Here is a 14049-nt window from a genome sequence, read left to right on the forward strand (position 1 = left end):
TGGGGGTTTTAAGTCAAGAGATTGCCAATGCGGGAAAGGAGTTGGGATTGGATCTCCCATCAACGGTATGTGAAGTATCTGATATTATACATGTGACTAAGGTACCATTAGAGCCGGCTGTGGTAATAATTTAACCCATGAGCATGACTGAGACTCAAAGTGGTGTAGTAGAAGCTGTGGGTGAGGTCCTCACTGTCAATCAGCCCCCTGGGGGTGAACGACCTGGAGCAATGGTACAACATAACCTAGGGAAACAAAGAGGAATTAAAAAGTGCACAAAGCGGCCAAAACAAGTGGCGGTGTCACAACATACTGGCTGCGATATTAGAGATAAACTAGGAGACCTGGTGGAGGAGATGTTTAACTCACGTCTGGAGCCAGCCCTAGTGGGCATTGCTAAGGACATTGTAGATACTTTAAATATCTGTGTAGCAGGTCTTTTGAAAAAATGTGAATTAATTGACTCCTTTATAAAGGAGTATAGAGGTCAGCAAGACTTGGCTAGACAGACTCAGCAAAATCATGCTGCCAAATCTAGGGATAAGGAGGATCACTCTCGTATTACTAGCTCAATCTCGCATCAGGACCAACGTACTATAATATCTAATGATAGGAGTATGGGCGTTATTGGTAATATCCCACAACAGAAAACTGGGGGTTTTACTTCTGGTAACACCCAAAGGGTGAGCAGTAGCAATATAGTTAGAGAAAAAATCGCCAGGTACCCCAGTACTAGCAAAAGGATAGTAAAATCTTATGGCATTAATCTTGATCTTTCCCCAGAAGCTGCCCCTTTGGTGGCTGTCTTTACAGGAGTACCCCCATTAGGTGATGGAGTGGTTGAATCGACCCAAGATCTCTTAAGGCATTCCAGAAATTGGTGTAAACAACAAAGTAGTGGGAGTTTAGATATACCATCTAGCATTATTATGGCCAGAAGGGTGGGATGGATTGGACGTCGCCCTAAGAGTGTGGAAGGAGATTGTGTGGTAGTGAAATTTAATAGATGTAATGTGGCAGATAGACTGTTCTGGGATGCTTCAGAATTAGATAATTCTGGTATTAGACCATTACCACTGGGCTATTTGTATCCCCCTTCAGCTGCACACATAAATGCACATGCTACATATTCACTTATTCCTACTAGGAAGAGGCCTTTGTTGGCTTCTAACATTTTGCATGCGATTCCTTAGCCCCAAGTACCAGGGGGGCCCTCCCAGAGATTTGAGAGCGTCAAAGCAGCTCCACAATCGTTTCTTAAAGTTCCAGAAAAGGAAATGGATATAGTTCTAACCAATCATTTTACCCCATTGACACACTTGGAGGATAATGACTGACTAGAAGATACTGCCCAACACCCAGTGGAGAGACCTTTGCTGTCAAATGTAGCTACCTCCTACAGGATTCTAAGTTGGAATGTTCAAGAATTAGGCTTAAGAGAAATGATGAGACCTGGTTGGACTTTGTAAAACAATATGATATTATTGCCATGCAGGAAACATGGGATACAACTAGGAATTTTTTCTTGGGTGGTTATATAGGTTTTGTTGTTCCTGCAAACCCAGGGATAGTCGGTAGAGCTAAAGGAGGTTTAATCCTCCTTTTCTCCTTAAAACTGAATGGTTCGCTAAAGATGTTGGAGTCAGGACCTAGTAATTTCTTAATATTTGAGTGGGCTATACCCAACCTGTCTAAAATTTTATTTATCAATTTTTATAATGCCAGAGAGAGCGAATGTATAAATCAACATTTGGGGCCAGATGTAGGTCACCAAATACCGGTCGGTAACGGCCGATTTCGGCCGTTACCGACCGGTATTTGGTGATTGAGATGTAGGGTGCCTAAATTTTACAGAATCGGTAAATTTACTGAATCTGTAAATTTACCGATTCTGTAAAATACCGATTCGGTAACTTTACGGAATCGGTAAATCTATATGTAGGTGGCACTGCGAACAGTGCCACAGGCCCCTAAGAATTTGTTATTTACGATGTAATATTATTGCATGGTAAATAACGAATTCCTGTGTACATGCACATCTGTGCATGTACACCTGTGCCATGTGGCACACAGACATGCCCTAAGGGCATGTATGTGTGTCACATGGCACACAAGCCTGAATCAGGGGTGCAACAGGGTGTCAAAGGGACACCCTGTCCCCCTTGTCAATTGGGTAATTTTACCGAATCGATATTTACCGATTCGGTAATTGCCATAGGTCCCTATGGGCCTCAAGGCCCATAGGAATCAATGGCAATTACCGAATCGGTAAATATCGATTCGGTAATTACCGAATCATTCCGATTCGGTAAAAATTACCGAATAATTACCTACATCTTATTTACCGAATCTTAAATACCGAATCGGTAAAATTCTGTATTTTAGAGTCTGTAAATAAGATTTACCTACATCTGGCCCTTGGTCTCCAGGGATTGTTTTTTGTCAGAATATAGAATAAAACAAAACACTGCATTCGATATTATACTTATGGGTGATTTTAATATTCACCCATGTAGATTAGACTGTCATATAGATGAGCATCAGGGGCCGCCCTGCTCTGTGGTTTCACATTTTGAACATAGTAGACAGGGAGAGGCACTGGAAGAACTCCTAGCTAACATGAATCTTTTTGAGTCAGGGTTTAGTGATGGTGAGGAGAGGATCCCTACAGTCAAAGGAAATGAAATAGTTACCGTTATTGATTATATTTTTTTGTCTTCCTGTGTTTTATCTAGGGTCGTGTTGTATAAAGTTGTATTTTCTATGTTTAGTGACCATAACCTGGTGACTTTGGAGGTGGAATTAGGTGAAGCTATGGGTTTTAGGAAGACTGTGACTTCAGGTGTTAGTCACTTGACTATAAAAGATCAAGGGAGGAGACTCAAGTGGTCTAAGGTGGTTCCTGAAACATTTTTTGAGGATCTTCTTACTAAGGCGGATCTAAATTTGGCCATATGCCTAGATAGCTCCGCTCCTAGCTCGGAGATAATTGGTGCTTATGATGCCATTTGTAGCTAGATTGCAAATGACTTAAAGGCTAAAACCAAATTAAGACCTTATCAGGAAGAAAGATGGTTTAACAAGAGCTGCTCCAAGGCTCATGGTGCCTTGCTTCAAGCCCTGAAGGAAAGACCAAGAAATAGGGAATTCGTTGCTAGCCTTAGGAAAGCATATAAATTGGCTATTGCTCAACGTAAACAAGAAATTAAAAAGGAAGCGTGGAACAATCTTTCATCAATTGATGTCTTGCGGGACAGTGGTAAATTCTGGTCAACTATTAACCATCCTTTTTTCTCGGGGCAAGAGAACATACCACTAGATTGTATCATCCCAGATGATCAGTGGTTATCACATTTTAGAGAAATTTATGTCAACGAGGGACTGTGTTGTCTAGTGGGAGATAATATTGCAATACAGCCTTTGCCTCCTATAACTTTTGAAGTGGTTGAGGTAGAAAGAGCAATCCGGGATATGTAAAAAAAATAAAGCACCGGGCCCAGATGGGGTGCCGGCACATTTGTATGGGAACATACCGAAATACTGCGCTAAGATCTTAACTAATGTTTATAATGCCTCAGGTTCAAATGGGTTTCCGGCCTCTTGGGCTACATCCATTATCATCCCAGTTTTGAAAAGGGGGCAGAGAGAGGACCCTTTGTGCTACAGACCAATCTCTTTCATAGACTCAGCAGTAAAAATCTTGGGCAGAGTCATTTTGTATAAACTCAGGGATTGGTTAGATAGCAGTGGGGTCCTCTCTAATCTCCAATATGGGTTTAGGCAAAAGAGAAGCACCCTTGATCGGTGCCTGAACCTACAGCTTTTGATAAGCAAATACACAGTGGCTAAGGAAGGGTCCCTCCTTTTGATTTGGTTAACAGGGCAGAACTGTGGTCTATTCTATTAGATTTGGGCATTGATCCATCTTTGGTGAATTGTTTTGCAGTTTTACACCGGGGTCTTTTAGCGTCAGTCAGGGTTACTCAGGATGGCAGATGCACTAGTCACTTTAGTTCAGAGAGGGGTGTCAGGCAAGGATGTATCCTAGCCCCCTCCTTTTTACTTTGTATATTAATGCTCTGGAGAAATCGTTGGGAGGGGCCTCCCTGGACATTCCGCGAATAGGAGATTTGGTCATTTTGGTTTTCCTATACGCGGATGACGCTGTTTTATTGGCCCGTACTGGCCTTGGTCTCCAAAGGTTGCTGGACTCCTTTGGGGACTTTATGGAGTCCCTGGATTTGAAAGTAAATATTAAGAAGTCGCATGTCATGGTAGTTGGGAAACAGCGTAGGAAATTGAAGTCAAAATCTTTCTTTTGTAATGGAGCGGAGGTTTCTAAGGTGCCCGTTTTTACATATCTAGGGGTCCTCTTTGATGAAAGAGGTAACTGGGGCCCTCAGCAGAAGATCAAAGGTAATGCTGTAGCAATGTCTACCTCAGCACTTATGGGTTTTGCAAAGAGGTTGGGGGCAAGACCAGTGGAGGCACTTTTGAAAATGTATAAATGTAAATGTCTGGCTATAGCCACGTTTGGCTCCTGTATGTGGGGCTACACATCACAGGACAAGATCCAAGTTGCGGAGAATACATTTTTAAGATCTCTTCTTTCAGTACCCCAGTCGACCCCAACTTTTTCAATACATACTGAACTAGGGCTGGGATATGTAACGGATGTATTGAAAGTTGCCCCACTGATGTGCTGGGTAAAGACCTGGCTAAACAAAGAAATTACATTGAACCATCAGATTATAAATGATTGTGTATCTATGGATAAAGCTAACAGGGTTTTCACAAGACTAGGGCGCCCCGAGATTTACACGTCACCTGACTGTATTAAAAAGGAGGATGTGAGCTGGATAAAGACTAGTTTTTTAAACATGTTAGCACTGAAACGTGAGGAGCAGGAGTTAAAGAAGCCTATGGTAAAGGCTAATTATGTGTTATTAACTACCCCCTCACTTGAGCCGTATTTAAAAATTGTAACTAGACCTTTCCATCGCCAGCTCCTGATTAGATTTCGATTCAATTTAATTCATTTAACTTTTTTTTCCTATTTGGGGTAAACCTGAAAACTCTAATCCATGTCAGTGTGATAACTTTTCAACCCAGGAAACTTTGCATTTTATTATGTTTTGTGAGTTCTACTCTGACATTCGGAAAGAAAAGAAATACCATTATTAAGCGAGGCGGGGTTTCTACAAGTTAGGCCTGCTCTCACTTATTTACAGATGTTAAGTAGTACTCGCGACATTTTCTGTGTTGCCAGTTTTTTGGTAGCTGCTGTCCGGAGCAAAACTAAAAAGATCAGCCATCCTTAATAATAATAATCCTGTCTGATTTTATTGACTATTAATATGAAATTAGGGGTATTTTTGTATATGGATTGTAATTGTGGATTTTATATATATGGAATGTTTGTGTTTTTGTCTTTTATGATTTTAAATAATTGAATAAAGTGATTTGACTGACTGACTGAGTAATATTTCTAAGTGTGGCAGACCTATTGCGTCATATGTCTCTCACCCGCGGCACTGCTGTGGTGGGAGAATCACATTCAGCAAAAATTCACGTGAATAATTTCATTAGTCCAATTCACATTTTTATTTCATATTTCAATTTCATGATTTTAATCCATGTGCGCTTTCATCACGCTTACTATTCCTTGTTTAAACAATTCCACTTTCAAATAATCCAATGCATTTCGGTGCATCCAGCACCTTCATCAGGGCAAAATCTAGAACATACAAATAAACAAACTTCAGTATAAAAAGAAAAACAATTGTGGCCACTTTCAATGTTACAATGTTGCAATCATGTTACACTCGTATCCGTACTTTGTAATTCCCTGTTTAAGCTCTGTATTTTGCTGTGAAAGCTTGCACTCGGTGGTTGAACCCGTGATTGGTGTAAGTATACACTACTCTCATGTAATGCCTCAATACTAAAAACAGGTCGCGTATGAGCGTTGCGTGGGCGGGTATGTTGCTGGAGTTATTAAATGGCTAAATACGCTGCCGTACGTGCTTGCGAGTTAGTGCTATATGTGCATTTATCTCGACCGTGGTCGCTCTTACCTCACGGTTGAAGTTCGTATTCTACCATTCCCTCTCTGTGTCAATGTGGATTACAGCCGCCGCTCTGGTCGGGTATTTACGTTACGCGCGTTACACGCCTGGGTTCTGGGAGTGGCTAATGTTTTTTCTCAGTTCTAACTTTATTGATTGACTGCTGTATACATTGTAAACATCGAGACCTTTCGTGTAAGTGCTATAGTCAGTACCTGTGTGAAATATTTCAGTGATGTATTCAAACATTAGTAATGATTAGAATATGTCAATATACTGCCTTTAAACATTATAAATAGCATGTAAATTCAACACGGTCACTGAGCCCATTGGGCTTGTAGCTGTTTAGGTGGTATATCCATTAGTTTTCTCGCTTGAGCAAGTTCTTACGATTTAATAAACCCTCCATTTTTGGAACCACTTCTAGAATACAAGCTTGCAATTGGCTGATGTGGTGTCGTTTTTCCATAAAGTGTGTCGCCACTGTAGATTTAAGGGAACCAGTCCTTATATTGCTCTTGTGCTCATTTAGTCTGATTTTAAGCTTTCTCTCTGTTTGGCCCACGTACACTGATCCACACGGGCACTTCAATACGTAGATAATGTTCCTTGTGTCGCATGCGGCATTGACTTTTAGTGGAATTTTATGTCCCTTCATGGGATGAGGGATTGTGTTTCCCTTTATTATATTATGGCAATTGCTGCAGTTCATGCATGGGATGGTTCCTCTGTAAGAGTTCAATGTCTCTGTTTTTTTCGTGTATTTCAACATTTCTCCTAAGTTCCGGCCTCTTGTATGGGCAAACAGTGGTTCCTTATCAAATATTCCTTTGAGATCAGGGTCCAGTTTTAACATTTGCCAATGTCTCTTTATGACTTTTTTAAAAAGAGAGCTCACATTAGAGAATTTGCTGACGCACGTGATTCTGTTTTCTGTTTGTTTAGGTTTGCGCTATTAGTAATTCTTCTCGTGGTTTCTGTGAGGCTCTTATTAGCGCTGTCTTGACCGTGGTGCTGGGGTATCCCCTATCCAGGAATCTACGTTCCATGTATTCCAATTGTTTGTGGCATTCTTGTTGATCCGAGACCACTCTCCTGACCCTGAGGAACTGGGAGTAAGGCAGATGAGTTTTGAGTGATTAGGGGTGATAACTATCGAATTTCAACAGGTTTTTCCTATCTGTGGGCTTTCGATACAGGTTCGTGTGGAATGTGTTGCCCTTTCTGGTTATTTCCACATCAAGGAATTGAATGTTCTTCTGACTTATTTGTGATTAAACAAAGAGGACTAGCTTAAGTTGACCAAAGTGTTACAGTACTCAAATTAGTTCTGTCACGGCCGGAGGACGACGGCGGGACAACAGGTACAAGGCAGGCACTGACCAGAAAGACTGGTCATCTCCTTACCGCTTCCCTCCAGGAAGCCTTGGCTAATAACCCAAAGCGTATGCATGAGAAGGGAATCCCCCTCTCACATATAGAAAAACGCCTTAGTGAGTGTATCACATAGTCTGTACCACAACACTAAGTCTGTTTTATCACACCACACCTTTTTAAAAAACGGTCCTGAGGAAAGCCAGAATACTCTAAGGCACTGGCTGAAACATGTCGACCATCTGAAGGATGCAGGGGGCAGTAACTCGCCAGCCTCACGCGTCCAGTAGCCTTACTTTTAACCGCTGGTGACGGCCCAGTTATTAAAATGTAATTTACCCTCGGGTACTGGGACCACCACCAAGCCGTTTTAAATCACAACTCACCCAACCTCACTGCACTCTCAGCAAGAGTAGTGGTAGGAGAGTGGTCTCGGATCAACAAGAATGCCACAAACAATTGGAATACATGGAACGTAGATTCCTGGATAGGGGATACCCCAGCACCACGGTCAAGACAGCGCTAATAAGAGCCTCACAGAAACCACGAGAAGAATTACTAATAGCGCAAACCTAAACAAACAGAAAACAGAATCACGTGCGTCAGCAAATTCTCTAATGTGAGCTCTCTTTTTAAAAAAGTCATAAAGAGACATTGGCAAATGTTAAAACTGGACACTGATCTCAAAGGAATATTTGATAAGGAACCACTGTTTGCCCATACAAGAGGCCGGAACTTAGGAGAAATGTTGAAATACACGAAAAAAACAGAGACATTGAACTCTTACAGAGGAACCATCCCATGCATGAACTGCAGCAATTGCCATAATATAATAAAGGGAAACACAATCCCTCATCCCATGAAGGGACATAAAATTCCACTAAAAGTCAATGCCGCATGCGACACAATGAACATTATCTACGCATTGAAGTGCCCGTGTGGATCAGTGTACGTGGGCCAAACAGAGAGAAAGCTTAAAATCAGACTAAATGAGCACAAGAGCAATATAAGGACTGGTTCCCTTAAATCTACAGTGGCGACACACTTTATGGAAAAACGACACCACATCAGCCAATTGCAAGCTTGTATTCTAGAAGTGGTTCCAAAAATGGAGGGTTTATTAAATCGTAAGAACTTGCTCAAGCGAGAAAACTATTGGATATACCACCTAAACAGCTACAAGCCCAATGGGCTCAATGACCGTGTTGAATTTACATGCTATTTATAATGTTTAAATGCAGTATATTGACATATTCTAAGCATTACTAATGTTTGAATACATCACTGAAATATTTCACACAGGTACTGACTATAGCACTTACACCGAAGGTCTCGATGTTTACAATGTATATAGCAGTCAATCAATAAAGTTAGAAGTGAGAAAAAACATTAGCCACTCCCAGAACCCAGGCGCGTAACGCGCGTAACGTAAATACCCGACCAGAGCAGACGGCTGTAATCCGCATTGACACGGAGAGGGAATGGTAGAATACGAACTTCAACCGTGAGGTAAGAGCGACCACGGACGAGATAAATGCACATATAGCACTAACTCGCAAGCACGTACGGCAGCGTATTTAGCCATTTAATAACTCCAGCAACATACCCGCCCATGCAACGCTCATACGTGACCTGTTTTTAGTATTGAGGCATTACATGAGAGTAGTGTATACGTACACCAATCATGGGTTCAACCACCGAGTGCAAGCTTTCACAGCAAAATACAGAGCTTAAACGGGGAATTACAAAGTACGGATACGAGTGTAACATGATTGCAACATTGTAACATTGAAAGTGGCCACAATTGTTTTTCTTTTTATACTGAAGTTTGTTTATTTGTATGTTCTAGATTTTGCCCTGATGAAGGTGCTGGATGCACCGAAATGCATTGGATTATTTGAAAGTGGAATTGTTTAAACAAGGAATAGTAAGCGTGATGAAAGCGCACATGGATTAAAATCATGAAATTGAAATATGAAATAAAAATGTGAATTGGACTAAGGAAATTATTCACGTGAATTTTTGCTGAATGTGATTCAGCCACCACAGCAGTGCTGCGGGTGAGAGACCTATGACGCAATAGGTCTGCCACACTTAGATATATTCAGACACACTCCTGGAGGGGAGTGATACCTTCGAGCACGCATAATAACATTTAAATTAAGGCAGTGCACATCCCCCAACCTAAAGCTGAGTAATATTTCTCTCATCTTTGTGCCCATCTAACTGTGTCAAAATCTATCACACAATCCAACACAAGGTACCCTTCTGTTTTTTCATATATTGATTTATCTTTATCCAATGGTTTTCGCTACTTACATGTAGTACAAACGATAGGTTGTACCGATTTGTGATGCAACATCTTCCCAAGTGCAGACTGCAGTACTGGAGTCACGAGAAAGGTAACAGATTAAATTTGTAGGACCACTTGTTTCTAATTCTGTAACACAAAACAAAAAATCCATAGAAATGTATTTTTTATGGGCTGGATCGTTATTCCAAAAATGACTCATTTGCTAATTAGCAGAACATAATTTTTTTTTATGTTGTACATAACATTCTGGTGAAACAGATTGACTTGCCAAAGACCTAATAAAGGATTTTGCCCAAAAAGGTTTCACTCATTTTCTTAAGTGAGTTAACGTCTTCACTTGTGATACATATATGCATACATTAAATATTGCACCTCTCTAACAAAGCTACCTTAGGCAGAAACATAAGACGCATTAATTTTAAATACTTTTACTAACTACTGAGAAATGATGAGGGGAATTGTGGCTTTCAAGAGGGATGTCTCTAGATCACTACTAATAATTGCTAATAAAAATACATATGTCATTCAATCTATATAACCTGAGAGATATCTCTGAATCCTAGCCTACAAATGCTTATAACAATGTATAAATCATTGTAATTTGGGGATATTTCAAGCTATAGCCTGAAAACGTGAATAATATAACACATAAAAACAGTAATAAACTGTCATTTTAGGCATATCTGTGGGTTTCAGCGTATATATGCTTATCACTAGCGCATTAAATATGCATATTTTGAAGGATATCTCTTGATATTCACATTTAAATGCTTACGACATAATACACAAATTCTGTTTCATCTGAAGAATGCCTCTGGATCTAATTTAACCTAGAATGTGTCATCTCTGAGGACCAGCTCTGCCCTATGAGGCCGGAGCAATCAAGCTCCCTGCATATGCGGATAAATGTCCCCATTCTGTGACTTTTAAATTAATGTAATGTGTATTAGCTTTGGGTTGTGTGCGCCTTTTTAGAGAGAAAGTAAATATATCATGATACTAATTTTGCATTCATGCTTGACATGTTCATTGTTGACTTTTTTTGATGATTTAGTCAAGTATGGTCATTCAGTGCCACCAATCCCAGCTCTGTAATATCCAAACATATAATTGGAAGGGGGTGAAGTTTTTTTTTTTTTTTTTAAACCTTGTCTAATTGTGTTTTGAAATTAATTTTCCGCATTAATTTTTTAATTTAGGACTTTGATTAACATGCAAGCGATCCAGTAGAAAGCACAGTTTTTCTGAGAAATGTTTTGGTGAGTTTCCCCCACTTCTCATGCTGGACTCAATCATTGAAAAAAAATGTTACCCCTTCCATGCTCATGACGAAACGGTTCCATCATGAGCGTCGGTTGGCCTGTGCTCATGACGGAACCGTTCCGTCATGGTTCCATAGGCCCAATGGAACGTTCAGCACAGCGCAGGAATTTGCGCTGCGCTGAACGGGTTAAACTGCGACACTAAGACCCTGATTTGTAATATCAGACTGCTTCGCATATGCAATTTAAGCGAAGCATTTGCAATACAACAGAGAAAAAAAATGTGTGTCGCCACAGATGCACACATATGTTAAGGCACAAAAATGGCATTCTGTTGGATTCACAAAATATGTTCTCTATAAATATTGATGAGACAGAAACTCCATTCATAAATCCCCTGAATGCCGGTAAAGGCGGGAATAAAGGCTGTGATAGACAGTTGACCCACATTACTCCATTCATATTTGCAAAATTGCATTTTTGTACTGCAGTTCCTGTTCCTGAATGTCACTGGCATTAGGAGGAGAATCTAGACGCCCCCAGGGCCGCCAACTGCTCCCCCCAGTGACGGCGTCCGCATCCGCAAAGTGGAATCTGCTCCTCGCGGACAGCTTTCACTTTGCATATGCAACAGCCGCTCCTTTGAGAAGTCAGTGTGTCATCATTGGTTTGCAACAGCAATTGTGATTGCGGGTCTGTGTCACATTTTGTTGCAATTTTTATAGCGTGGGGATGACCCTTCCGTGCCCCCTTTAGGGAGTCAGAATGTATCAAAAAGACATTTGTGAATCGCAAGGTATGTTTATACTTTGCAACATAGGACTTTGCAGGCGCAAAGCCTGCGGTTTAGCAAACCAAATGCAAGCGCAAAAACCTTTAATGCACTGTAATCTCTTTTTTTTATTTCTTAACAGAAGGACTCTCATCCAGCACCTTATTTCCAGCTTGGAAGCCACTACCCCTTGTAGACAAGCCAGTAAAGATACCTTTGTAGTCCTAACCACTTCCTAGCCTTCATCGTTGTCGGGCAGCAACTGGAAAGTACCAACTTTAGTTTCAGAAGTTAGCAAACTGCCACCCAACAGAAGTGAGTTTCAGAACACTGAGCAGACTTCCTTAGAGGGAACTTGAGATCTGTCAACAGCTCTAACACTGTAACCCGAATGAGCCACCCATTCATTGTAATATGGGATATTCCGCGAGCCCTAACATATAGCGCCACAGAAACCGCAGACGCTTCTTCCTGAAATCACTACCTTCATAACAAGCCATGTGGTTCCATGTGACAGTTTCTGGGAAATAACAACCAACGATGCCTGAGCAAGGCTCTGAAAGTTAGCGCAGCAAGACAGCGGCACGAAGTACAACAAGCATTGGCAAAGCTCATAGGTAAGCACATGGCAAGCGTTTTCTTTTTTTAATTATTATTGGCAAATGTATTAAAAAGTAATAAAAAAGTAAAAATGCATCAGTACAAATGTTGTGTGCACGTTTTCCCCAAAAAAATTTAACAAAAAAATACTCATCCAGAAATGACATTAGAAAAAAACATGAAATGAAAGCATATGTTGGCTCACAAACCTTGACACTAAAGTGGGCTACATTTGAGGTGGATGTGCACATGCCCACAAGAGAGACGCCGTCAGAGTAAAGAGAGCCTAAAGCTAAAGTGGGCTGACCTACTTCCCCATGCTGCTTGCTGTGGCGGGCGGATGTGCATTGCTAACCATAACTGGCATTTCAGTGGTTGTGCATGTTTGAGTCAGAACCATAACTCAGGGTCAGACTTACAGTTTGGCAGCCAGAGTACCCCCTGGGCCAAACTCTCACTTCACCCGCCTCATTTAGAGATGAGCAGGCAGTAAGGTTTCTATCGACACCCCGGTTGACGCTGTTGACGGTAAGCTTCCTCCCATGGCCCGGGGGACAAAGTAGGCGGCTTCAAAGACACAGCATTACACCGCTAACCCTATTTAGGGTGGATGCTGCGATGTTCTTTTTTCTGTCTATCACCACCAGAAAAAGCTGCTGCGGAGGAATAGGAAATATATTGGTCCTAACAGCGTGCGGGAAAACTCTTGGGGAGCGGGCGACATTGGCTTTTTGTTGTTTTTGAGAAACAAACTCTGCCACCCTGATGGACTAAACTCCATCCAGCAAAGACCAAATCAGCCCCTCGTTTTTTTTTAACTGTGTCTTTTTTATTGAATGTATAGGGTTTTATTTATTAACTGACTTTATTGCCAACCTCTGCTGTGTCCAGCCTTTGGCTAATGCTTGGCCATGGTTGGCCGCGTGGCTACAGGCAGGCCCTCCAGCCAACGTGGCGCAGACTGCTATCTCGTGCCGTGCACTGCCACAGATGATTCAGAAAAGGGGGGTGGTGGTGAAGAGAGTGTCTGAATTAAGCAGACCACTCTTACCCAGTCAATAGATCAGGGCTTGATCCATCACCGTTTTTTAGCTCACTGCACCATCCCAGCTCAGAACTTGGCTATATGCAAATTAGTCTGACCCTGGCCCAGTGCATCATGGGAACAGGGCAGACTAAACTACCAAGCCAATTCTTCACCAGAAAGGAGACAAGCTACCGGGGACCGGTTTCTGGCATTTCAGCCGTCTTCGGCCCGGCTTGCTTGAATCCTCCAGCCCTCCAGCCAACGTGGCGCAGACTGCTATCTCGTGCCGTGCACTGCCGCAGGCCACACACATACATGCAAATTAGAGACACTGCAGGTCGGACCTTCGCGGGAAACACCTCTTGTCACTAGTTTAAGGTTCTAAACATTGATAAAAGATTTCTAAATGGACCGGTTGAGAGGGACAAGGAAGAATAGTGAGAACACTTCTTGATAAGATTGAATTATTTATAGAATGTATTGTGATATATACAAATGGTGATGCATACTAGAGAATCCAACAGAATGACACTAAGCAATTGAATTTAGCCTTGAGAAAGCCCTGGCGCAATTCGCCACAAAGGTTGAAACATGTGTCGGCTGTCAATATTCAATCCTTGCATCAATAAAAA

At 41.5% G+C, this 14049-nt stretch overlaps 1 protein-coding gene across 1 annotated transcript in view; it reads right to left on the reverse strand.

Annotated features, from left to right (window-relative positions):
• The window catches only part of IL12RB1 (interleukin 12 receptor subunit beta 1), a 57109-nt gene that overhangs the window by 23769 nt on the left and 19291 nt on the right, over nucleotides 1–14049 (reverse strand). The window contains exon 4 of the mRNA XM_086946982.1: nucleotides 9762–9882. Within this exon, the coding sequence (XP_086803108.1) occupies nucleotides 9762–9882 (121 nt within the window). The remainder of the gene's footprint in view (nucleotides 1–9761; nucleotides 9883–14049) is intronic.

The sequence above is a fragment of the Lissotriton vulgaris genome, chromosome 12 (genome assembly GCF_964263255.1).
Source record: "Lissotriton vulgaris chromosome 12, aLisVul1.2, whole genome shotgun sequence".
NCBI classification, from domain to species: Eukaryota; Metazoa; Chordata; class Amphibia; order Caudata; family Salamandridae; genus Lissotriton; species Lissotriton vulgaris.